The 27,530-nt window shown below is 46.3% G+C and overlaps 1 protein-coding gene across 1 annotated transcript; it reads left to right on the top strand.

Annotated features, from left to right (window-relative positions):
- The first annotated feature begins 1,130 nt into the window (after window positions 1-1,130).
- Window positions 1,131-27,223, top strand: ppp2r5b (protein phosphatase 2 regulatory subunit B'beta). Its single transcript, XM_062964752.1, has 14 exons — window positions 1,131-1,218; window positions 1,380-3,843; window positions 10,889-11,085; window positions 12,502-12,603; window positions 13,906-13,998; window positions 15,511-15,641; window positions 16,213-16,272; window positions 17,500-17,608; window positions 18,747-18,800; window positions 21,331-21,381; window positions 21,784-21,903; window positions 23,401-23,528; window positions 24,624-24,725; window positions 26,924-27,223. Exons 2-14 carry the CDS (start codon window positions 3,645-3,647, stop codon window positions 27,069-27,071), a joined length of 1,494 nt encoding a protein of 497 aa, XP_062820822.1. The 5' UTR covers window positions 1,131-1,218; window positions 1,380-3,644; the 3' UTR covers window positions 27,072-27,223.
- Window positions 27,224-27,530: the final 307 nt, after the last annotated feature.

Genomic DNA, 27,530 nt, shown 5'->3' with positions numbered 1-27,530 from the left:
CAGTGTGTCTCAGGTTGTGGGTCCCCAGATGCTTTGGCCTTCAACTCCGAGAAAACCTAATGCTGGGTCCCCAAGCTAGTAAATAAATAAACAAGAGTAATAATAATAATAGCAGCAACCAAGGCTTGTAAGGCTTCAGAGCTCAATCCAGCCTTGCTCTTCAATTTTGTCAAGGAACTTTCCATGCAATGTTTTGTTGTGCCAGCTGTCAGCTCTAGTTTGTAGTGTGGTTTTCTTGTACTAGTTAGGGTTAGGGTTATTATTATTATTAAATACCTTTACCAGACATAATAATAGCAGCAACCAAGGCCTGTAAGGCTTCTGAGCTGAATCCAGCCTTGCTCTTCAATTTTGTCAAGGAACCTTCCATGCAATGTTTTGTTGTGCCAGCTGTCAGCTCTAGTTTGTAGTGTGGTTTTCTTGTACTAGTTAGGGTTAGGGTTATTATTATTATTAAATACCTTTACCAGACATAATAATAGCAGCAACCAAGGCCTGTAAGGCTTCTGAGCTGAATCCAGCCTTGCTCTTCAATTTTGTCAAGGAACTTTCCATGCAATGTTTTGTTGTGCCAGCTGTCAGCTCTAGTTTGTAGTGCGGTTTTCTTGTACTAGTTAGGGTTAGGGTTATTATTATTATTAAATACCTTTACCAGACATAATAATAGCAGCAACCAAGGCCTGTAAGGTTTCTGAGCTGAATCCAGCCTTGCTCTTCAATTTTGTCAAGGAACTTTCCATGCAATGTTTTGTTGTGCCAGCTGTCAGCTCTAGTTTGTAGTGCGGTTTTCTTGTACTAGTTAGGGTTAGGGTTATTATTATTACCAAGGCTTGTAAGGCTTCAGATCTGAATCCAGCCTTGCTCAGCCACCCATTTCTCTGTGTGTGCTTCTTTCCCTGCGCATTATCCTCCCTCCCTCCCTCCTCCTCTCTTCCTCCGCCTCCTCCTTTCTTTCTCTCTCTCTCTCTCTCTCTCTCATTCTCTTCCACAGCAGAAGAAGAAGAAGAAGGACCTCTGCCCGGCGGAGATGACATCACCTTTCCAAACCCTGAAATGACGCAGGTGTCTATTTTTAAGGGTCCAATCCGGAGGGCCTGGGGGTCACGTGGTCCTGGAAGAGAGAGGGGGGGTCTGAGGGGGGAGGAAGAGGAGGAGGAGGAAGAGGAAGGTTACACGGCGCATCCAAGGAGCCAACCAGGCGCAAAGGAAAAAAAAAGGGTTTGCATTGGGGGGGAATCAATAGGGAGGGGGTTTTGTTGCATTTTGCAGCCGTTGGACAGCGCCCGGCGATGCACCTGCCGGCACCTGCCGATGCGTAACAACGAGAGAGAGAAAAATATAGAGATAAATTTCTGTTTATTGTCTCGTCTTTTCCGCAGCTGGATCCCATGGGAAAGGGCCGGACCGGAGGAAACGGAGTTGACGCCGACGGATTCGACGCCTACCACGTCTCCGTCGCCGGCATGGTTCCCGCAGGCCAGACGTCGCCGGCGTCCGGCTCCGGACCGGATTGAACCCGAACCAGGCCCATGGATCGGCCGCTTGGCACCGCACCAAAGTAGCCCAGGCTCCGGCTCATCCTCTTCCAGATTTGTTTTCCGACCAAGGGCATCTGCTCCACTTTGGACACCGTTTCTATTTTATTACGGCAAGGTCGGCTTCTTCGTCCCAGGGCGAAACCGGTCACATCGGTCACTCGCTCGATCCGTTCATCTCCGTTGCCATCCTTGAGCGAATTATCCCATTTTGGGTAATTTCCCGGTCATTTCCCGGCCTCCGTCTAGACTTGTCCGAAGAGACTGCTGGACGTGAGCCACACATTTTGCTCCCTTTTATCGGATGAATCCCCAATTATTTTGGCAACAGAAGTGACACCTGTCCAGGAGACATCGGGCTCAACTGGACACTCACCTGGGTTGACATTGGACTCAACTGGTCACTCACCTGGGTCAACACCTTTCCAGGAAACATTGGACTCAACTGGTCACTCACTTAGGTTGACTTTGGACTCAACTGGTCACTCACCTGGATCGACACCTTTCCAGGAGACGTTGGACTCAACTGGACACTCACCTAGATTGACACCTTTCCAGGAGACATTGAACTCAACTGGTCTCTCACCTTAGGCCAACACCTTTCCAGGAGACGTTGGACTCAACCGGTCACTCACTTAGGTTGACTTGGACTCAACTAGTCACTCACCTGAGTCAACACCTTTCCAGGAGTCATCGGACTCAACCGGTCACTCACCTGGGTTTGACACCTTTCCAGGAGACGTCAGACTCAATTGGTCACTCACCTGGGTTTGACACTTTTCCAGGAGACGTCAGACTCAATTGGTCACTCACCTGGGTTTGACACCTTTCCAGTAGACGTTGGACTCAACTGGTCACTCACCTAGATTGACACCTTTCCAGTAGACGTTGGACTCAACTGGTCACTCACCTGGGTCAACACTGTTCCAGGAGACGTTGGACTCAACCGCACTCACTTGGGTTGACGTTGGACTCAACTAGTCACTTACCTGAGTCAACATCTTTCCAGGAGACGCTGGACTCACCTGGGCCAGAAGCAACCATCTCCATGCTGTGTCATCCTTGAAGGAATTATATATTTTTGGGTAATTTCCCGGCTTCCATCTAGACTTGTCCAAATAGACGACCAACTGCTGGATGTGAGCTATCCATTTTGCTCTTGTTTTGGGATCGGTACCCTTTTTATTTTGGCAACAGATGTGATACCGTTCCAGGAGACGTTGGACTCAACTGTACACTCACCTGAGTCGACACCTTTCCATGAGACATTGGACTCAACTGGTCACTCACCTGGGTCAACACCTTTCCAGGAGACGTTGGACTCAACTGGGTTTGACACCTTTCCAAGAGACGTTGGACTCAACTGGTCACTCACCTGGATCAACACCTTTCCAGGAGACGTTGGACTCAACCACACTCACCTGGGTTGACGTTGGACTCAACTGGTCACTCACCTGGGTCAACACCTTTCCAGGAGACGTTGGACTCAACTGGTCACTCACCTGGGTCAACACCTTTCCAGGAGACATTGGACTCAACTGGGTTTGACATCATTCCAGGAGACGTTGGACTCAACTGGTCACTCACCTGGGTCAACACCTTTCCAGGAGACGTTGGACTCAACTGGGTTTGACATCATTCCAGGAGACGTTGGACTCAACCGGTCACTCACCTGGGTCAACACCTTTCCAGGAGACATTGGACTCAACTGGGTTTGACATCATTCCAGGAGACGTTGGACTCAACTGGTCACTCACCGGGGTCGACACCTTTCCAGGAGACGTTGGACTCGGCCAGAAGCAGCCATCTCCATGCTGTGTCATCCTTGAAGGATCTGCCCTGTTTTTGGTCTTCTCAATGTCTTTCTAGACCTCTCCAAATAAGCAACTGACCTGGACGTGAGCCACGGTTGTGCCGCCCCAATCCCTGACCCCAACTCTTTGTCCCAAGAGGAACTCAGACACTCGATGGCCCAACCAGGCCCTGGACCTTGCTATGGGGAAGCCTAAAGAGTGGCCGGAATATTAGGCCGGACGTCTCGCCTTTCCTTGGCCCCCGTCCTCCTCCTCCTTCTCTTCCCGGGTGCGTCTGAGGTCGCTGGTGCCCACCATGGAGACCAAGATCCCTCCGGCGGTGACCCCGACCAGCCCGTCCTCGCCAGGCCTCTCGCCGGTGCCGCCGCCGGACAAAGTGGACGGCTTCTCCCGCCGGTCTCTTCGCCGGTCCCGCCAGCGCCGGTCCCACAGTTCTTCCCAGTTCCGGTACCAGAGCAACCAGCAGGAGCTGACGCCGCTGCCTTTGCTGAAAGGTAAGCCTTCCCCATAGAATCCTACCATTGGAAGGGACCCCAAAGACCATCCAGTCTGACCCTCTTCGATAAATAGATATTTTTTATCATGTGGTGTCAGAGAATCGGCCGTCTACAAAGACGTTGCCCAAAGGACACCCAGATGTGTTACCATCCTACTGGGGAAGCTTCTTTCATGTCCCGGCATGGGAAGCTGTAGCTGACAGGTGGGAGCTCATCCCATCTTCGCGGATTCGAACCGCCAACCTTCAGCAGCACAAGGGTTTAACACAGTGATTCCCAATCTTATTTTGACCAGAGACCAGGGACCACTTTGACCAAGGACCACCTTCCAATGTACCGTATATACTCGAGTATAAGTCGACCCGAATATAAGCCGAGGCACCTAATTTTACCACAAAAAAACCTGGGAAAATGTTGACTCCAGTATAAGCCAAGAGTGGTAAATTTCAGAAATAAAAATAGATACCTGTAACCGTATATACTCAAGTATAAGCCGACCCGAATATAAGCCGAGGCACCTAATTTTACCACAAAAAAACCTGGGAAAACGTTGACTCCAGTATAAGCTGAGGGTGGTAAATTTCAGAAATAAAAATAGATACCCATAACCGTATATACTCAAGTATAAGCCGACCCAAATATAAGCCGAGGCACCTAATTTTACCACAAAAAAACCTGGGAAAACGTTGACTCCAGTATAAGCCGAGGGTGGTAAATTTCAGAAATAAAAATAGATACCCGTAACCGTATATACTCAAGTATAAGCCGACCCGAATATAAGCCAAGGCACCTAATTTTACCACAAAAAAACCTGGGAAAATGTTGACTCCAGTACAAGCCAAGAGTGGTAAATTTCAGAAATAAAAATAGATACCTGTAACCGTATATACTCAAGTATAAGCCGACCCGAATATAAGCCAAGGCACCTAATTTTACCACAAAAAAACCTGGGAAAATGTTGACTCCAGTATAAGCCAAGAGTGGTAAATTTCAGAAATAAAAATAGATACCCATAACCGTATATACTCAAGTATAAGCCGACCCGAATATAAGCCGAGGCATCTAATTTTACCACAAAAAAACTGGGAAAACGTTGACTCCAGTATAAGCCAAGAGTGGTAAATTTCAGAAATAAAAATAGATACCAATAAAATTACATTAATTGAGGCATCCGTAGGTTAAATGTTTTTGAATATTTACATCAAGCTCAAATTTAAGATAAGACTGTCCAACTCTGATTAAATCATTATTCCCATCTTCTTCAATGTAAATGTGCTGACGTATCCTTTTAATAATAAATAAATAAAATTAAATATTAAATGCAATAATAATAATTGAGTGGAATAATAAATGTAATAGTAAGTATAATAAGAGCGTAAAATAATACATGTAATCAGTTTAATAGAGTAAAATAATAAATGTAATAATAACAATAATAAATACAGGAAAAGAATACATGTAATAATAAATAGAGTAAAATAATAAATGTAATAATAATATCAAAGTGAAATAAGAAATGTATTAATAATAATAAAAAATAGAGTAAAAGAAATGTAATAATTCCAATAATAATAGAGAAAAATAATAAATGTACCATATATTCTTGAGTATAAGCTGACCCAAATATAAGCCAACCAGGACCCTCACCTGAGTATAAGCCGAAGGGGGCTTTTTCAGTCCTAAAAAAAGGGCTGAAAAACTAGGCTTATACTCGAGTATATACAGTAATAATAATACAGTAGAGTCTCAATTATCTACTGGGGTTAACCTGGTATGATGGGAGTTGTAGTTCATCCCCAAGTCATACATTTTGGACAATTAAAATTGACTTTTTCAAATATCACGAGCAACGCCGGGGACCCAAGCTAGTATAAATATAAAAGTCAAAGTATGTATGTTGGTTGGTCTGTTTATACATATTATTATTAATAATAATAATAATATTAATAATAATAATAATAATAATAATAATAATAATAATAATAATACAGTAGAGTCTTACTTATCCAAGACTCGCTTATCCAACGTTCTGGATTATCCAAGGCATTTTTGTAGTCAATGTTTTCAATACATCGTGATATTTTGGTGCTAAATTCGTAAATACAGTAATTACTACATAGCATTACTGCGTATTAAACTACTTTTTCTGTCAGATTTGTTTTATAACATGATGTTTTGGTGCTTAATTTGTAAAATCATAACCTAATTTGATGTTGAATAGGCTTTTCCTTGATCCCTCCTTATTATCCAACATATTCGCTTATCCAACGTTCTGCCAACCCGTTTATGTTGGATAAGTGAGACTCTACTGTATGTGTTTTAGGTGGGAGCTCACCCCGTCTTGCGCAGATTCGAACCGCCAACCTTTAGGTCAGCAGTTGAGCCGGCACAAGGGTTGAACACAGTGATTCCAACCTTATTTTGACCAGGGACCACTTTGACCAAGGACCACTCTCCAAAATAATAATAATAATAATAATAATAATAATAATAATAATAATAATAATAATAATGTTATATTATTTTATTGTTAATATTAATATATTAATAATAACATTATTATTATTATTATTATTATTATTATTATTATTATTATTATTATTATTATTATGTGTCTGGCGTGTGATCCAGTACAACAGCCAGCAGAGTGTCTGCTGTGGACTCATCTTGTTGTGTTTCAAATAATAATGATAATAATAATAATAATAATAATAATAATAATAATAATAATAATAATAGCAGAGAAGCTGCCACTCGAAAACAGGCCTGGAAAACTGGATTTTCTTGCCAAGGTTTGTTCAGAACCAAAATGTTGCATTGGCACGGGAGAAAGGCAGTAATGGGATCAATACAGCTGCCTTAATGGGTTTCTAATGGGATGACTCAGATATAATTTGCATTGGGTACATATTTTAAGAACAGAAAATTTGGTAGCTTTCTGGGTTGCTATGAGTTTTCCAGGCTGCACGGCCATGTTCCAGAAGCATTCTCTCCTGACATTTCGCCCACATCTGTGGCAGGCATCCTCAGAGGTAGTGAGGTCTGCTGGAAACTAGACATTGTTGTTGTTATTGTTTTGAACAAAGACAGGAGTTTTTTCTAAATGGGAGTTTGGTGTCTAGATCAGGCCTGGGCAAACTTGGGCCCTCTCTCCATGTGTTTTGGACTTCTGCTCCCATCATTCCTAACAGCCTCGGGCCCCTTCCTTTCCTGCTCAGCTGCTTAAGGGCCTGAGGCTGTTAGGAATGATGGGAGTTGAAATTCAAAACACATGGAGAGAGGGCCCAAGTTTGCCCAGGCCTAGTCTAGATCAAGATCTGAGTCCCCACGGGGAGATAGGGCGGAATACAAATAAAGTTTATTATTATTATTATTGACACAACGATGTTGTATGACACAGCAAACAAGATAGATATGCCGGATTTCATTTCACAAAATCACAAGTCGAACACTTCCCAAGTGTCTAGGACTGTGTGATGTATTTTCGGATGATGCACACAGATCCCAGTAAGGTGGCCTTTTGCAGTTGGCAGATCGTAATTTTGTCAATGTCTATTGTTTCAAAATGCCGGCTGAGATCTTTTGGCACGGCACCCAGTGTGCCCACCACCACCGGGACCACCTGCACTGGTTTCTGCCAGAGTCTTTGAAGTTCAATCTTGAGGTCCTGATAGCGGCTGAGTTTTTCCTGTTGTTTTTCTTCAATGCGACTGTCACCTGGGATGGCGACATCAATGATCCAAACCTTGTTCTTTTCCACAACTGTGATGTCTGGTGTGTTGTGTTCCAGAACTTTGTCAGTCTGGATTCGGAAGTCCCACAGTATCTTTGCGTGTTCATTTTCCACGACCTTTGCTGGTTTGTGATCCCACCAGTTCTTTGCTGCTGGGAGGTGGTACTCGAGGCATAAGTTCCAATGAATCATTTGGGCCACATAGTTGTGCCTCTGTTTGTAGTCTGTCTGTGCGATTTTCTTACAGCAGCTGAGGATATGATCCATGGTTTCATCAGTTTCCTTGCACAGTCTGCATTTTGGGTCATCAGCTGATTTTTATTATTATTATTATTATTATTATTATTATTATTATTATTATGTTATTATTATTATTTTATTAGTTTATTATTTTATTATTATCTTATTATGACATAGCAAACAAGATAGATATGCTGGATTTCATATCACAAAATCACAAGTCGAAGGAGGTGGTACTTGAGACATAAGTTCCAATGAATCATTTGGGCCACATAGTTGTGCCTCTGTTTGTAGTCTGTTTGTGCGATTTTCTTACAGCAGCTGCTGAGGAGATGATCCATGGTTTCATCAGCTTCCTTGCACAGTCTGCAAGGAAGCTGATGAAACCATCATCATCATCATCATCATCATCATTATTATTACAGTAGAGTCTCATTTATCCAAGACTCACTTATCCAAGGTTCTGGATTATCCAAGGCATTTTTGTAGTCAATGTTTTCAATATATCGTGATATTTTGGAACTAAGTTTGTAATTACAGTAATTACAATGCAACATCACTGCATATTGAACTACAGTAGAGTCGCACTTATCCAAGCTAAACGGGCCGGCAGAAGCTTGGATAAGCGAATATCTTGGATAATAAGGAGGGATTAAGGAAAAGCCTGTTAAACATCAAATTAGGTTATGATTTTACAAATGAAGCACCAAAACATCACGTTAGACAACAAATTTGGCAGAAAAAGTAGTTCAATACGCAGTAATGCTATGTAGTAATTACTGTATTTATGAATTTAGCACCAAAATATCACGATATATTGAAAACATTGACTACAAAAATGTATTGGATAATCCAGAACGTTGGATAAGTGAGGGTTGGATAAGTGAGACTCTACTGTACTTTTTTCTGTCAAATTTGTTGTCTAACATGATGTTTTGGTGCTTAATTTGTAAAATCATAACCTAACTTGATGTTTAATAGGCTTTTCTTTAATCTCTCCTTATTATCCAAGATATTTATTTATTTACTACATTTCTATCCTACTCACCCCGAAGGGGACTCAAGAGCAGCTTACAAATCAAATGAACATAAATATATATTAATAGCATAGCACAATATAAGCATTAAATTACTATATTGTACTATATCATTATATGGTAATATTATTAGTAATATTTATTTATTTACTACATTTATATCCCACTCTTTTCACCCTGGAGAGGACTCTGAGCGGCTTACAAATCAAATGTACATACAATATATTATTAGCATAGCACAATGTAAGCATTAAATTACTATAGTGTACTATATCATTATATGGTAATATTATTAGTAATATTACATTTAATATATAATATATAATTAATATTTGTTTATCCAAGGCTCTGTCGGCCCGTTTAGCTTGGATAAGTGAGACTCTACTGTCTTATTATTATTATAAGATCGGAGCTACTAAACGAATTGTAACTCAACAATTCCCTTACTCCATGGCGGCTATTTTAAGACAAATTAAAATACAGAAAGTACTGACAGCGATCGGCCTGCGTCAATAATGCATAAAGGACTCGCGATGAGAAGCCAACGTTAATAATGCAATTGTTTCTGGTCAGAACGTTGTCCATTAAAGAAAGGAAGAGCTGTCCAAGGTGGAGATGGTTCAGGACCTTGGACAGCAGCCCATGGGGTAGATATGGTTCAGGACCTTGGACAGCAGCCCATGGGGGTAGATAGGGTTCAGGACCTTTGGACAGCAGCCCACGGGGGTACCTTGGACAGCAGCCCATGGGGTAGATATGGTTCAGGACCTTGGACAGCAGCCCATGGGGTAGATATGGTTCAGGACCTTGGACAGCAGCCCATGGGGTAGATATGGTTCAGGACCTTGGACAGCAGCCCATGGGGTAGATATGGTTCAGGACCTTTGGACAGGAGCCCATGGGGTAGATATGGTTCAGGACCTTTGGACAGCAGCCCATGGGGTAGATATGGTTCAGGACCTTGGACAGCAGCCCATGGGGTAGATATGGTTCAGGACCTTTGGACAGGAGCCCATGGGGTAGATAGGGTTCAGGACCTTTGGACAGCAGCCCATGGGGTAGATATGGTTCAGGACCTTGGACGGCAGCCCATGGGGGGGGGGGGTAGATATGGTTCAGGACCTTGGACAGCAGCCCATGGGGGGGTAGATATGGTTCAGGACCTTGGACGGCAGCCCATGGGGTAGATATGGTTCAGGACCTTGGGCATCAGCCATGGGGGTAGATATGGTTCAGGACCTTGGACAGCAGCCCATGGGGGGGTAGATATGGTTCAGGACCTTGGACGGCAGCCCATGGGGTAGATATGGTTCAGGACCTTGGGCATCAGCCATGGGGGTAGATATGGTTCAGGACCTTGGACAGCAGCCCATGGGGGTAGATATGGTTCAGGACCTTGGACAGCAGCCCATGGGGGTAGATATGGTTCAGGACCTTGGACAGCAGCCCATGGGGGTAGATATGGTTCAGGACCTTGGACGGCAGCCCATGGGGGGGGGGTTAGATATGGTTCAGGACCTTGGACGGCAGCCCATGGGGTAGATATGGTTCAGGACCTTGGACGGCAGCCCATGGGGTAGATATGGTTCAGGACCTTGGGCATCAGCCATGGGGGTAGATATGGTTCAGGACCTTGGGCATCAGCCATGGGGGTAGATATGGTTCAGGACCTTGGGCATCAGCCATGGGGGTAGATATGGTTCAGGACCTTGGGCATCAGCCATGGGGGTAGATATGGTTCAGGACCTTGGGCATCAGCCATGGGGGTAGATATGGTTCAGGACCTTGGGCATCAGCCATGGGGGTAGATATGGTTCAGGACCTTGGGCATCAGCCATGGGGGTAGATATGGTTCAGGACCTTGGACAGCAGCCCATGGGGGTAGATATGGTTCAGGACCTTGGACAGCAACCCTTTCCAAAGCCAACAAATGGGATTCTAGGCACAGATAGAGAATCAGTGGCAACTGATCCATGTGCACAAGACACGAGCCAATGGGAGTGCCCCGCTTTCCTCTTCTTCGTGCCCCCAGATGCCCCAGTGTCGGAGCTCCACGACCTCCTCTGCAAGAAACTCCAGCAATGCTCCATCCTCTTCGATTTCCTCGACTGCGTGGCCGACCTGAAGGGCAAGGAGATCAAGCGGGCGGCCTTGAACGAGTTGGTGGAGTGTGTGGCCACCAACCGGGGCATTCTCATCGAGCCGCTCTACCCGGAAATCATCAAGATGGTGAGTGGGCGCTGGAACGATCCAGGGGGGTGGTGGTGGCACCTGTTAGGACACAGAGGGCGGAGCTAGAGAAGTGGGCGGAGCCTCTTCCCGAGTGCCGGAGATAGGGCTGAGCATCTAGGGTGCCTGTTAGGACACAGAGGGCGGAGCTAGAGAAGGGGGCGGAGCATCTTCCCAAGAGCCAGAGACAGGGCTGAGCATCTAGGGTGCCTGTTAGGACACAGAGGGCGGAGCTAGAGGACTGGGCGGAGCCTCTTCCCGAGTGCCGGAGATAGGACTGAGCATCTAGGGTGCCTGTTAGGACACAGAGGGCGGAGCTAGAGGACTGGGCGTGGCTTCCTCCCAAGTGCCAGAGACAGGGCTGAGCATCTAGAGTGTCTGTTAGGACACAGGGGCAGAGCTAGAGGACTGGGCGTGGCTTCTTCCCGAGAGCCGGAGACAGGGCTGAGCATCTAGGGTGTCTGTTAGGACACAGGGGCGGAGCTAGAAGACTGGGCGTGGCTTCTTCCCAAGAGCCGGAGACAGGGCTGAGCATCTAGGGTGTCTGTTAGGACACAGGGGGCGGAGCTAGAGGACTGGGCGTGGCTTCTTCCCAAGAGCCGGAGACAGGGCTGAGCATCTAGGGTGTCTGTTAGGACACAGAGGGCGGAGCTAGAGGACTGGGCGTGGCTTCTTCCCAAGAGCCGGAGACAGGACTGAGCCTCTACATCTCTCCTGAGAGGCCTTTTAGGACTAAAGGGCGGGGCTAGGGGAGGGGGCGGGGCCTCCTTCCAAGAGCCTGAGATAGGGCTGAGCCTCTATATCTCTCCTGAGAGGCCTTTTAGGACTAAAGGGCGGGGCTAGGGGAGGGGGCGGGGCCTCCTTCCAAGAGCCTGAGATAGGGCTGAGCCTCTATATCTCTCCTGAGAGGCCTTTTAGGACTAAAGGGCGGGGCTAGGGGAGGGGGCGGGGCCTCCTTCCAAGAGCCTGAGATAGGGCTGAGCCTCTATATCTCTCCTGAGAGGCCTTTTAGGACTAAAGGGCGGGGCTAGGGGAGGGGGCGGGGCCTCCTTCCAAGAGCCTGAGATAGGGCTGAGCCTCTATATCTCTCCTGAGAGGCCTTTTAGGACTAAAGGGCGGGGCTAGGGGAGGGGGCGGGGCCTCCTTCCAAGAGCCTGAGATAGGGCTGAGCCTCTATATCTCTCCTGAGAGGCCTTTTAGGACTAAAGGGCGGGGCTAGGGGAGGGGGCGGGGCCTCCTTCCAAGAGCCTGAGATAGGGCTGAGCCTCTATATCTCTCCTGAGAGGCCTTTTAGGACTGTAGTCTGTTCAGTTGCTGATCAATTCCTTTCTAGTTATTTTTATAATCTTATATAATAAAATCCACACTGAATTGGATTATATGGCAGTGGCCGGTCCTTCCTCCTTTTCTCTCCAGATTTCGGTCAACATTTTCCGGACGCTTCCGCCCAGTGAAAACCCCGAATTCGACCCCGAAGAGGATGAGCCCAACTTGGAGCCCTCTTGGCCCCATCTCCAGGTACAGACTTCAAGGGAGAAAACAGTTGTCTTACCGTACATCTGTCTGTACTATGAAATTAATGCAGTTTGACCCCACTTGAACTGCCATGGCACAAGGGTATGGGATCCTAGGAGTTGTACTTTATTTTATAATGGTGTCCCTGTGTCATGATCTCCAATCTTTGACATCTACGGTCGGCTGACAAAGAACAGATGCCAGCCATAAAACCTCAATTACCTTCTGGTATGTGAGAGCCCCTATATAAATGGGCCAAAGAGAAGGTTCTGGTATTATGTACAAATTGTCAAGTTCTCTTCTCCCAGTTGTGCTGAGGGTCAGTCTTCCACCAGAAAAAGCACCAAGACACAGGCTGGTAGATTACAACAGGTTTTATTGTACAGAATACTATAACCTTCTCTTTGGCCCATTTATATAGGGGCTCTCACATACCAGAGGGTAATGGAGGTTTTATGGCTGGCCTGTTTTATGGCTGGCATCTGTTCTTTGTCAGCCAACCGGAGATGTCAAAGATTGCAGATAATTACACCCCGGTGGCGCCAACTTAACTTGCAAATGTGAGTAGATCAATAGGTACCGCTCCGGCGAGAAGGTAACGGCGCACCATGCAGTCATGCCAGTGGCCACATGACCATGGACCGAAAGGTCGGTGGTTCGAATCTGGGGAGCAGAGTGAGCTCCCGCTGTCAGCCCCTGCTTCTGCCAACCTAGCCGTTCGAAAATGTGCAAATGTTAGTAGATCAATAGGTACAGCTCTGCCGGATAAGTAACGGCGCTCCATGCAGTCATGGCGATTACATGATCACAGACCGAAAGATCGGTGGTTCGAATTTGGGGAGCAGAGTGAGCTCCTGCTGTTAGCCCCAGCTTCTGCCAACCTAGCCATTTGAAAACATGCAAATGTGAGTAGATCAATAGGTACCGCTCTGGCGGAAAAGTAACGGCGCTCCATGCAGTCATGGCGATTACATGATCACAGACCGAAAGATCGGTAGTTCGAATCTGGGGAACAGAGTGAGCTCCCGCTGTTAGCCCCAGCTTCCGCCAACACAACATAGGCAACAATTTGACGCCTTTAAAAAACAGAAAGCAATAACACAACCATTTAGAATAAATAAAATATTAAAATACACGACTGGACTTAACATCAGGGGGAAACCTTGACCTTTTCTACGTTCATTCATTCGTGTCAATGTCTCCAAAGCAACTTTTTCCGGCTTTGCCTTCACTTCAATGGGAAGGACGGATGTGCCCCAAGGAAGGCCATATGTGTCTCTGACTCCCATCTGTTTCTCTCTCCAGCTTGTCTATGAATTTTTCCTCCGCTTCCTCGAGAGTCCAGACTTCCAGCCCTCGGTTGCCAAGCGCTACATCGACCAGAAGTTCGTATTGCTGGTGAGTGGCAGGAGCGGAAGGCGGGTGGGCGGCGGGATTCGCATCCATGGCTCGGTCAGAGGCTGCCAAGTCCCTTGCTTTCCTTGGCTGGGTCTTCAATTCCGTATACAGTCTTCCCTCACTATATACTTTTCGCGGATTCGCTGTTTTTCAATAAACTCTAAAAGACTATTATAAATAATTAAAAAAATACAATTTACAGCCTAAGGAGGGGAGGAAGGAGGAGCCAAAGGGAGCCCAAGTGGCAACGGGAGCCCAAGCGGCAATGGGAGGAGCCCAAGTGGCAACGGGAGAAACCCGAGCAGCAATGGGAGGAGCCCAAGTGGCAACGGGAGAAACCCGAGCAGGAATGGGAGGAGCCCAAGTGGCAATGGGAGGAGCCCAAGTGGCAATGGGAGGAGCCCAAGTGGCAATGGGAGCCCAAGCAGCAATGGGAGGAGCCCAAGTGGCAATGAGAGAAGCCTAAGAGGCAATGGGAGGAGCCCAAGTGGCAACGGGAGAAACCCGAGGAGCAATGGGAGGAGCCCAAGTGGCAACGGGAGCCCAAGCAGCAATGGGAGGAGCCCAAGTGGCAACGGGAGAAACCCGAGCAGCAATGGGAGGAGCCCAAGTGGCAATGGGAGGAGCCCAAGCAGCAATGGGAGGAGCCCAAGTGGCAATGGGAGGAGCCCAAGTGGCAATGGGAGGAGCCCAAGTGGCAACGGGAGCCCAAGCAGCAATGGGAGGAGCCCAAGTGGCAATGATAGAAGCCTAAGAGGCAATGGGAGGAGCCCAAGTGGCAACGGGAGAAACCTGAGCAGCAATGGGAGGAGCCCAAGTGGCAACGGGAGGAGAAGGAGGCAATTTATCAGTGTATAACTACTAACATAATGTATAAATATTGAAAAAAATATAGTCTCCCTACTTTGCGGATTTTCACTTATTGCGGGTGGTCCTGGAACCTAATTCCAGCGATAAGTGAGGGAACACTGTATTATAGTTTGAACTGCGTTATAGGATCAGCGTAGGATCAGCGATTGGCTCTGTCCCCTCCTTGCGGAAAAACGGCGCGGGGAGGGCGGAGCCAAAGTGAAAGCGCTGCCCATGTCTCCCCCGTACAATCAGCTCCGCCCCCTCCTTGCAGAAATCGAGAGGGGAGGGCGGAGCCGAAGTGAAAGCGCCGCCCACATCTCCCCCATACAATAAGCTCTGCCCCCTTCTTGCAGAAATTGGGAGGGGAGGGCGGAGCCAAAGTGAAAACGTCACCCACACACTGTAACTTTGGCTCCGCCCCCTCCTTGCGGAAAAACGGAAAAAGTGAAAGCGCCGCCCACGTCCTCCATACTATCGGCTCCGTCTCCTCCTTGCGGAAAACAAGACAAGGAGGGCGGAGCCAAAGTGAAAACGCCACACACACTCAAGGGTTAGGAATTGTGGGAGTTGAAGTCCAAAACACCCGGAAGGCCCATGTTTGCCTGTATATAATGTTGTTTTTCTGGCTTCTTTTGCTGAGTTTTTGTCCCGTTTCTCCAGCTATTAGAGCTTTTCGATAGCGAAGATCCCCGGGAGCGCGAGTATCTCAAGACCATCCTCCACCGCGTCTACGGCAAATTCCTCGGCCTGCGAGCGTACATCCGCAAGCAGTGCAACAACATCTTTTTGCGGTGAGTTCGGGAATGCTCCCATTAGAAAATACCATATATACTCGGATATAAGCCGACCCGAATATAAGCCAAGGCACCTAATTTTACCACCAAAAAATGGGAAAACATTGACTCCAGTATAAGCCGAGGGTGGGAAATTTCAGAAATAAAAACAGATACCAATAAAATTACATTACCGTATATACTCGAGTATAAGCCGACCCGAATATAAGCCGAGGCACCTTATTTTACCACAAAAAAACTGGGAAAACATTGACTCCAGTATAAGCCGAGGGTGGAAATTTCAGAAATAAAAATATATACCAATAAAATTAAATTAATTGAGGCATCAGTAGGTTCTATGTTTTTGAATATTTACATCAAGCTCAAATTTAAGATAAGGCTGTCCAACTCTGATCAAATCATTCTTCACATCTTCTTCAATATAAATGTGCTTATGTATCATTTTAATAATAATAGAGTAAAATAATACATGTAATAATAATAATAAATACAGGAAAATAATACATGTAATAATAAATAGAGTAAAATAATGAGATTTTTCCTTTTTTTTCCCTTTCCGTGCTGCCAGATTCATCTATGAGACAGAGCATTTCAACGGCGTGGCAGAACTGCTTGAAATCTTGGGAAGGTAATCAACTTTCAGCACTATTTCACAATCTGGGAGTTATAGTTCTCAAAGTACTGAACTATACAAGTTTCGTAGCAATAGGCTCCCAATGACACAACAGGTTAAACTTACTTGTCCTCTGCCCCCTTTCCAGAAAAAATATTACTCAGTGCCCCCTGGAAAGGGGGCGTGGCTTAGAGGGGTGGGCGTGGCTCCTGCTCAAGGGGGCGGGGCTGAGACTCTCCCCTAGTCCAAGATGCAGGGATGGGAGGGGGAGGTGGGCGGGGCCACAAATGGGCGGCCAGGACTGGGATGGGCGGAGTTACGAGCTCTGAGATAGGGCTGAGCTTCTATCTCTGCCCTGCGGCGCCTGCCAGGACACAGGGGGAGGGGCTAGAGAAGGGGGCGGGGTTTCTTCCCAAGTGCCTGACAGGGCTGAGCCTCTATACCCCGCTCCAGTGTTCTAACAAGCGCCTCAGGGGAAGAATACAGAGGCTCTTGGGAAGAAGCCCCGCCCCCACCCCTAGCCCCACCCTTTAGTCCTAAAAGGCCTCTCAGGAGAGGTATAGATGCCCAGTCCTGTCTCAGTCTCTTGGAAGGAGGCCCCGCCCCTTTCCCTAGCTCCGCCCTTTAGTCCTAAAAGGCCTCTCAGGAGAAGTATAGATGCCCAGCCCTGTCTCGGTGTCTTGGAAGGAGGCCCCGCCCCTTTCCCTATCTCCGCCCTTTAGTCCTAAAAGGCCTCTCAGGAGAAGTATAGATGCCCAGCCCTGTCTCGGTGTCTTGGAAGGAGGCCCCGCCCCTTTCCCTAGCTCCGCCCTTTAGTCCTAAAAGGCCTCTCAGGAGAAGTATAGATGCCCAGCCCTGTCTCGGTGTCTTGGAAGGAGGCCCCGCCCCTTTCCCTATCTCCGCCCTTTAGTCCTAAAAGGCCTCTCAGGAGAGGTATAGATGCCCAGCCCTGTCTCGGTCTCTTGGAAGGAGGCCCCGCCCCTTTCCCTAGCTCCGCCCTTTCGTCCTAAAAGGCCTCTCAAGAGAAGTGTAGAGGCTCAGCCCTGTCTCAGGCTCTTGGGAAGAAGCCACGCCCACTCCTAGCTCCGCCCCCTGTGTGTCCTAACAGGCGCCTCAGGTGCTCAGCCCTGTCTCCGGCACTTGGGAAGAGGCCCCGCCCCTCCCCTGGCCCCGCCCCCGTGTCCTAATAGGTGCCATTGTTGTAACCCTTTTAATCCGGTTCCCTTCCCGATTCTTCCGCAGCATAATCAATGGGTTCGCCTTGCCTTTGAAGACCGAACACAAACAGTTCCTGGTGCGAGTCCTCATCCCGCTTCATTCGGTGAAATCCCTCTCGATATTCCACGCCCAGGTGAGTCCCGGAAGAGCTTCCATCCATCTTAGTGCCAACAATGGCTGGCCCGTGACAGGTTATTATTATAGACGCAGTAACAAGACCTGTCTACTATGGGAAGGAATGATTTATAAATAGCATTTGGGAAAATCCTTCCTCGAAAGGCACTGAAATTAAGGGTTGTTGTATGTCTTTCGGGCTGTGTGGCCATGTTCCAGAAGCATTCTCTCCTGACGTTTCGCCCACATCTATGGCAGGCATCCTCAGAGGTTGTGAGGTATGGAGAAAACTAAGCCAAGAGGTTAATATATATCTGTGGAAAGTCTAGGGTGAGAGAGGTCAGTGTGAATGTTGTGTAGTTAATCACTTTAATTAGCATTGAAAAGCTTATCTGCTGTCTTCTTCCTGCCTCTGGGGCATCCTTTGTTTAGAGTCGTTAACTGCCCTTGGTTGATTCATGTCTGCGTTACATAGGGACCACCAAACGCAGCATTGCCCAAACAAGAGTCAAAGAACATGAAAGGCACTGCAGACTAATTCAACCAGAGAAATCAGCCATAGCAGAGCATTTGATGAACCAGCCTGGACACAGAATACTATTTGAGAACACAAAAATGCTGGACCATTCTAACAACTATCATGTCAGACTACACAGAGAAGCCATTGAAATCCACAAGCATGTGGACAACTTCAACAGAAAGGAAGAAACCATGAAAATGAACAAAATCTGGCTACCAGTATTACAAAACTCAAGAATCAGAACAGTAAATAAAAAGCAATACTCTGAAAACAGAGGATTTCCAGACATGAATCAACCTAGGGCAGTTAACGACTCTAAACAAAGGATGCCCCAGAGGCAGGAAGAAGACAGCAGATAAGCTTTTCAATGCTAATTAAAGTGATTAACTACACAACATTCACACTGACCTCTCTCACCCTAGACTTTCCACAGATATATATTAACCTCTTGGCTTAGTTTTCTCCATACCTCACAACCTCTGAGGATGCCTGCCATAGATGTGGGCGAAACGTCAGGAGAGAATGCTTCTGGAACATGGCCACACAGCCCGAAAGACATACAACAACCCTGTGATCCCGGCCATGAAAGCCTTCGACAACACACTGAAATTAATTTCTTCCTCTCTTTTTTTTCCAGCTGGCTTACTGCGTCGTTCAGTTTCTGGAGAAAGATGCCACGTTGACCGAACATGTGAGTCTTGTGCCTGTGTTTGAACAGCTACGAATGCTGAAAGCACAAGGATGAGTTGTTTAGTTGTTATTTGTGTAATATACCGTATATACTATGATATTTTGTATATACTTATAATATAGATAATAATATTATAATGTAATACAATATTATACTAATAATAATATAATATAATAATATTAACTACCGTATATACCCGAGTATAAGCCAACCCGAATATAATCTCAGGACAGTTTACAACAATAATACACAGCATACAATACATAATACATATAAGCCAAGGCACCTAATTTTACCACAAAAAAACTGGGAAAACATTGACTCCAGTATAAGCCGAGGGTGGGAAATTTCAGAAATAAAAATAGATACCAATAAAATTACATTACCGTATATACTCGAGTATAAGCCGACCCAAATATAAGGCAAGGCACCTAATTTTACCACCAAAAAAAAAAACTGGGAAAACATTGACTCCAGTATAAGCCGAGGGTGGGAAATTTCAGAAATAAAAATAGATACCAATAAAATTACATTACCGTATATACTCGAGTATAAGCCGACCCAAATATAAGGCAAGGCACCTAATTTTACCACCAAAAAAAACTGGGAAAACATTGACTCCAGTATAAGCTGAGGGTGGTAAATTTCAGAAATAAAAATAAATACCAATAAAATTACATTACCGTATATACTCGAGTATAAGCCGACCCAAATATAAGGCAAGGCACCTAATTTTACCACCAAAAAAAAAACTGGGAAAACATTGACTCCAGTATAAGCTGAGGGTGGTAAATTTCAGAAATAAAAATAGATACCAATAAAATTATATTACTGTATATACTCGAGTATAAGCCGACCCGAATATAAGCCAAGGCACCTAATTTTACCACCAAAAAAAAAACTGGGAAAACATTGACTCCAGTATAAGCTGAGGGTGGTAAATTTCAGAAATAAAAATAGATACCAATAAAATTATATTACTGTATATACTCGAGTATAAGCCGACCCGAATATAAGCCAAGGCACCTAATTTTACCACCAAAAAAACTGGGAAAACATTGACACCAGGATAAGCCAAGGGTGGTACATTTCAGAAATAAAAATAGATACCAATAAAATTACATTACCGTATATACTCGAGTATAAGCCAGCCCGAATATAAGCCAAGGCACCTAATTTTACCACCAAAAAAACTGGGAAAACATTAACTCCAGTATAAGCCGAGAGACCAATAAAATTACATTACCATATATACTCGAGTATAAGCCGACCCAAATATAAGCCGAGGCATCTAATTTTACCACAAAAAAACTGGGAAAACATTGACAAGTATAAGCCGAGAGACCAATAAAATTACATTACCATATATACTCGAGTATAAGCCGACCCAAATATAAGCCGAGGCACCTCATTTTACCACAAAAAAACTGGGAAAACATTGACAAGTATAAGCCGAGAGACCGATAAAATTACATTACTGTATATACTCGAGTATAAGCCGACCCAGATATAAGCCGAGGCATCTAATTTTACCACAAAAAAATGTTTTGCATGTTTACATCAAGCTCAAATTTAAGATAAGACTCTCCGACTGATCAAATCATTATTCTCATCTTCTTCAATGTAAATGAGCTTATGTATCCTTTTAATAATAGAGTAAAATAATAGATGCAATAATAATAATAATAATAATAATAATAAATACAGGAAAATAATACAAGTAATAATAAATAGAGTAAAATAGTAAATGCAATAATAATAATAAGATCAGAGTAAAATAATAAACGTAATAATAATAATAATAAAAATAGAGTAAAATAAATGTAATAGCAGCAACAATAATAGAGAAAAATAATAAATGTAATAATACCAATAATAATAGAGTAAAATAATACATGTAATAATAATAATAGTAATAAATACAGGAAAACAATACAAGTAATAATAAATAGAGTAAAATAGTACATGCAATAATAATAATAAGATCAGAGTGAAATAATAAACATATTAATAATAATAATAATAATAATAAAAATAGAGTAAAATAAATGTAATAGCAGCAACAATAATAGAGAAAAATAATAAATGTAATAATACCAATAATAATAGAGTAAAATAATACATGTAATAATAATAATAGTAATAAATACAGGAAAACAATACAAGTAATAATAAATAGAGTAAAATAATAAATGCAATAATAATAATAATAAGATCAGAGTAAAATAATAATAAAAATAGAGTAAAATAAATGTAATAGCAGCAACAATAATAGAGAAAAATAATAAATGTAATAATACGAATAATAATAGAGGAAAATAATAAATATACCATATATTCTTGAGTATAAGCTGAAGCCAAATATAAGCCAACCAGGTCCCTCACCTGAATATAAGTCGAAGGGGGCTTTTTCAGTCTTAAAAAAAGGGCTGAAAAACTAGGCTTATACTCGAGTATATACAGTAATTCAACTTTCTTACCTTTTGCCGTGTCTCTCTTGTCCCGCTCCTTTCCTTCTCCGTCTTTCCAGGTGATCCGTGGTTTGTTGAAATACTGGCCAAAGACCTGCACCCAAAAGGAGGTACGGTAATAACACTATGTCTCACATCATACCATATGTCTCAAATTAAGGTGAATTTCCCCCAAAGACATCCAGTATTTTTTGCATGTCACGAGGGTTCTGTGAGCCAAGTTTGGTCCAATTACATCTTTGGTGGAGTTCAGAGTGTTCATTGATTTCAGGTGAACTATAAATCCCAGTATCTACAACTACAAAATGTCCAGGCCAATTGCCTTCAAAATTCAACAGAATTCAAATATGGGCATATCGAGTATGTATGCCAAGTTTGGTCCAGATCCATCCTTGTTTGGGTTCATAGTGCACTCTAGATATAGGTGAACTACAACTCCTATCAATTCCTTATTTGAGGTTCTAGTACTTGTCCGTCATTCCCATTTTTCTCTCTTCTTGACCTGGCTCCAGGTGATGTTCTTGGGAGAGATCGAGGAGATCCTGGATGTCATCGAACCGTCCCAATTTGTGAAGATCCAGGAGCCGCTCTTCAAGCAAGTGGCCCGGTGCATTGCCAGCCCCCATTTCCAGGTGAGATAGGGCTGAGCCTCTATATTTCTCCTGAGAGGTCTTTTAGGACTAAAGGGCGGGGCTAGGGGAGGGGGCGGGGCCTCCTTCCAAGAGCCTGAGACAGGGCTGAGCCTCTATATTTCTCCTGAAAGGCCTTTTAGGACTAAAGGGCGGGGCTAGGGGAGGGGGCGGGGCCTCCTTCCAAGAGCCTGAGACAGGGCTGAGCCTCTATATTTCTCCTGAAAGGCCTTTTAGGACTAAAGGGCGGGGCTAGGGGAGGGGGCGGGGCCTCCTTCCAAGAGCCTGAGACAGGGCTGAGCCTCTATATTTCTCCTGAAAGGCCTTTTAGGACTAAAGGGCGGGGCTAGGGGAGGGGGCGGGGCCTCCTTCCAAGAGCTGAGACAGGGCTGAGCCTCTATATTTCTCCTGAGAGGTCTTTTAGGACTAAAGGGCGGGGCTAGGGGAGGGGGCGGGGCCTCCTTCCAAGAGCCTGAGACAGGGCTGAGCCTCTATATTTCTCCTGAAAGGCCTTTTAGGACTAAAGGGCGGGGCTAGGGGAGGGGGCGGGGCCTCCTTCCAAGAGCTGAGACAGGGCTGAGCCTCTATATTTCTCCTGAGAGGTCTTTTAGGACTAAAGGGCGGGGCTAGGGTGGGGGCGGGGCCTCCTTCCAAGAGCCTGAGACAGGGCTGAGCCTCTATATTTCTCCTGAAAGGCCTTTTAGGACTAAAGGGCGGGGCTAGGGGAGGGGGCGGGGCCTCCTTCCAAGAGCTGAGACAGGGCTGAGCCTCTATATTTCTCCTGAGAGGTCTTTTAGGACTAAAGGGCGGGGCTAGGGTGGGGGCGGGGCCTCCTTCCAAGAGCCTGAGACAGGGCTGAGCCTCTATATCTCTCCTGAGAGGTCTTTTAGGACTAAAGGGCGGGGCTAGGGGTGGGGGCGGGGCCTCCTTCCAAGAGCCTGAGGCAGGGCTGAGCCTCTATATCTCTCCTGAGAGGCCTTTTAGGACTAAAGGGTGGAGCTAGAGGTGGGGGCAGGGCCTCCTTCCAAGAGCCGGAGACAAGGCTGAGAACCTGTTGCGCCTGTTAGGACACACAGGGGGCGGTGCTAGAGGAGTGGGCGTGGCTTCCTCCCAAGAGCCTGAGATAGGGCTGAGCCTCTATACCTCCCCTGAGGCGCTTGTTAGAACAAGGGGGTCTAGAGGCCCAGCCCTGTCAGGCACTTGGGAAGAGGGCCCGCCCACTCCTCTAGCCCCGCCCCTTGTGTCCTGGAAGGCACCACAGGACAGGGATAGATGCTCATCCCTACCTCAGTGCTCGTAACTCCGCCCATCCCAGTCCTGGCCTCCCATTTGTGGCTCCCCCACCACTCCCTCCCAGCCTTGCAACTTGGACTAGGGGAGAGGCTCATCCCTGCCCCCTTGAGCAGGAGCCACGCCCCTCTTTCCAGGGGTCACTGAGTAGTATTTTTTCTGGAAAGAGCTAATGGGTCTGAGCCGTTTTCTCTGTGTCATGTTTCTCAGGTTGCAGAGCGGGCTCTGTATTTCTGGAACAACGAGTACATTTTGAGTCTGGTGGAGGACAACTGCCACACCGTGCTGCCCACCATCTTCGGCACGCTCTACCGCGTCTCCAAGGAACACTGGAACCCGTGAGTATTGTAGTTTACATGGCACCGGTGAGCCTAAAGCAGTGGTTCCCAAACTTATTTGGCCTGCCGCCCCCTTTCCAGAAAAAATATTACTCTGGAAAGAGGTGGGCGGGGCCACAAATGGGCGGCCAGGACTGGGATGGGTGGAGTTACGAGCTCTGAGTCAGGGCTGAGCATCTATCCCTGTCCTGCGGCGCCTGCCAGGACACAGGAGGCGGGGCTAGAGGAGGGGGCGGGGCCTCTTCCGAAGTACCTGACGGGGCTGAACCTCTATATCTCGCTCCCGTGTCCTAACAAGCGCCTCAGGGGAGGTATATAGAGGCTCAGCCCTGTCTCAGGCTCTTGGGAAGAGGCCCCACCCCCTTCCCTATCCTCGCCCTTTAGTCCTAAAAGGCCTCTCAGGAGAGATATAGAGGCTCAGCCCTATCTCGGGCTCTTGGGAAGAGGCCCCGCCCCCATCCCTAGCCCCGCCCTTTAGTCCTAAAAGGCCTCTCAGGAGAGATATAGAGGCTCAGCCCTGCCTCAGGCTCTTGGGAAGAGGCCCCGCCCCCACCCCTAGCCCCACCCTTTAATCCTAAAAGGCCTCTCAGGAGAGATATAGAGGCTCAGCCCTGTCTCACACTGTTGGGAAGAGGCCACGCCCCCTTCCCTAGCCCCACCCTTTAGTCCTGAAAGGCCTCTCAGGAGAGATATAGAGGCTCAGCCCTGTCTCACACTGTTGGGAAGAGGCCACGCCCCCTTCCCTAGCCCCGCCTCTCAGGAGAGATATAGAGGCTCAGCCCTGTCTCATGCTCTTGGGAAGAGGCCCCGCCCCCACCCCTAGCCCCGCCCTTTAGTCCTAAAAGGCCTCTCAGGAGAGATATAGAGGCTCAGCCCTATCTCGGGCTCTTGGGAAGAGGCCCCGCCCCTCCCCTGGCCCCGCCCCCGTGTCCTAATAGGTGCCATCACCGCCCCCCTGGATCGCTCCAGCGCCCACTTTGGGAATCACTGGCCTAAAGTGATGGCGACCCATCTAGATGGCGAAGCAAAACCAGTTTAAGCCAGGAAAGCCTATGGCACTCACGCCTTCTCTCCCTCTCCGCTCTGCTTTCTTAGGACCATCGTCTCCCTGGTCTACAACGTCCTCAAGACCTTCATGGAGATGAACGGGAAGCTCTTCGACGAACTCACAGCCTCCTACAAGGTGGAAAAACAGCAGTAAGTGCAGGATGGGATTGGGAGCTCATCAAAACATCCTCTTCCTTTACACACCAGGCCTGGAAATCCCTATGACTGCAGCACCACACAATGGTCCTCAGTATAAGCAAAAGTTTATTGTAAAGACACATACAAATATAGGAAAAATCAGGAAGAAGATGATGTATAATCCATGAAAGTGTCAGCAATAGGTGATAACCAGGCAGTAGTCCTTGCTGACCAAAAGGTCCGCAGGTCGAATTCTGAGAGTGGGGTGAGCTCCCACTGTTAGCCCCAGCTTCTGCCAACCTAGCAATTCGAAAACGTGTAAATGTGAGTAGATCAATAGGTACCGCTCCAGTGGGAAGGTAACAGTCACGCGAGTGGCCGCATGACCTAGGAGGTGTATACGGACAACGCCGGCTCTTTGGCTTAGGAATGGAGATGAGCACCAACCCCCCAAGTTGGACACAACTAGACTATTGCTATTATTATTATTATTATTATTATTATTATTATTATTATTATTATTATTTTATTATGACACAGCAAACAAGATAGATATGCTGGATTTCATATCACAAAATCACAAGTCGAACACTTCCCAAGTGTCTAGGACTGTGTGATGTATTTCGGATGATGCTTGCAGATCCCAGTCAGGTGGCCTTTTGCAGTTGGCAGATCGTAATTTTGTCAATGTCTATTGTTTCCAAATGCCGGCTGAGATCTTTTGGCACAGCACCCAATGTGCCGATCATCACCGGGACCACCTGCACTGGTTTCTGTCAGAGTCTTTGAAGTTCAATCTTGAGGTCCTGATAGCCGCTGATTTTTTCCTGTTTTTCGTCAATGCGACTGTCACCTGGAATGGCAACATCGCATTGACGAAAAACAACAGGAAAAACTCAGCCGCTATCAGGACCGAAACTATTATTATTATTATTATTATTATTATTATTATTATTATTATTATTAGCGACATTTATATCCCGCCCTTCTCAACCTGAAGGGGACTCAGGGTGGTTTACAAGTTTTATGTACATACAATAATATTATTATCATAGCACAATATAAGCATTATATATTACTTTATTGTACTATACCACTATATTGCAATATTATTAGTAATATTTCATGTAATATATATATACAATTATAGTGTATTATTATATTGTAGTACATTAAAATATTATTATCAATATTATATGCATATACAATATATTGTATTACAGTAGAGTCTCGCTTATCCAACGTAAACGGGCCGGCAGAACGCTGGATAAGCGAATATGTTAGATAATAAGGAGGGATTAAGGAAAAGCCTATTAAACATCAAATTAGGTTATGATTTTACAAATTAAGCACCAAAAATTAAGCATGTTATACAACACATTTGACAGAAAAAGCAGTTCAATACACAGTAATGTTATGTTGTAATTACTGTATTTACGAATTTAGCACCAAAATATTACGATATATTGAAAACATTGTCTACAAAATGGCTTGGATTATCCAGAACCTTGGATAAGCGAGTCTTGGATAAGTGAGACTCTACTGTATTAAATGAAGGAGCCCCAGTGGCACAGTGTGTTAAAGCACTGAGCTGCTGAACTTGCAGACCAAAAGGTCCCAGGTTCAAATCCCGGGAGCGGCGTGATCGGCCACTGTTGCTCCAGCTCCTGCCAACCTAGCAGTTTGAAAACATGCCAATGTGAGTAGATCAATATGTACCACTCCGGCGGGAAGGTAACGGCGCTCCATGGAGTCATGCCTATGGCCACATGACCTTGGAGGTGTCTACGGACAACGCCGGCTCTTCGGCTTAGAAATGGAGATGAGCACCAACACCCCGAGTCGGACATGACTGGACCTTTACGTTTTTTTAATTGTATGTGAATGGAATTTGTAAGACGAAGAGCTGCCATTGTCCTCAGACACCTCCAAGGTCATCACTGCATGGAGCGCCGTTACCTTCCCTCCGGAGCGGTACCTATTGATCTACTCACATTGGCATGTTTTCGAACTGCAAGGTCGGCAGAAGCTGGGGCCAACCCTGGGAACTCACTCCGTCCCAGGGATTCAAACCACGAGTCTTCCTCATCGGCAGCCAGTGGAGCTGCTTTAATAGGGGTATTGAGTCATGGCATCGTGTACAAGAGGCATCAAAGCCGTTTGGCAATGTAGACTCACTCAGCCCGGTCTTTTTTTCCTTCCTTTTCCAGGGAACTCAAGAAGGAGAAGGAGCGGCAGGAGCTGTGGCGGCAACTGGACGAGCTGCAGCTGCGGAAGCTGCAAGGACTGGAGGAGGCCAAGATGAACCGCCTCAACCTGCAACACAACCTGGTTGTGCAGAGCGGGGGGGCCAGCTAGGGGCCCCTCCTCCCCTCCCCGGACACCCCCTCCCTCCCCCTTTTCCTCCCTCCCTCCCCAAAGAGAGAGCCGGGGGCGGCAGCTTCCCCGTAGTATGCCTCCCAATCCGGTCCCCACACTGGCCTCGGCCAAACCGTCTTACATTTGGGGGGACTCCTCACCCTTTTGAGCAGGGAATCAACCCCAAAACTTGCTTGGAGGGGGGAAGAGGGTGGCAATCTGAAGCAATAGACCTCCTGATCCCAAATGGGTGTGTTTTTTGGGGCAGGGGGAAGTGGAGAGGCAAAGCAATGGGGCCGAAGCGAAATATATATATATAATGGGATATCCCAGCAATGGTGGGTTTGTTCTCCCGTCGTCTGCCTTGACGTTATGGGGTGGAGGAAATGTCCCTCCGCATCACTCTTTTCCATCCATTTGGGGGGTTTTCCTCGCCCCATTCTGCCTCTGACCCCAATG

This window comes from Anolis carolinensis, unplaced genomic scaffold (assembly GCF_035594765.1).
Source record: "Anolis carolinensis isolate JA03-04 unplaced genomic scaffold, rAnoCar3.1.pri scaffold_14, whole genome shotgun sequence".
NCBI lineage: Eukaryota > Metazoa > Chordata > Lepidosauria > Squamata > Dactyloidae > Anolis > Anolis carolinensis.
Note: the sequence above shows the minus strand (reverse complement) of the source record. Positions and strands in the feature narration are given on the sequence as shown.

Coding starts and splice junctions, on each gene's coding strand:
- ppp2r5b (XM_062964752.1), top strand. CDS start 3,645: ATGGAGACCAAGATCCCTCCGGCGGTGACCCCGACCAGCCCGTCCTCG. Junction 17,609..18,746: donor TCTCGATATTCCACGCCCAG/GTGAGTCCCGGA, acceptor TTTTTTTTCCAG/CTGGCTTACTGCGTCGTTCA. Junction 23,529..24,623: donor TCCAAGGAACACTGGAACCC/GTGAGTATTGTA, acceptor CTGCTTTCTTAG/GACCATCGTCTCCCTGGTCT.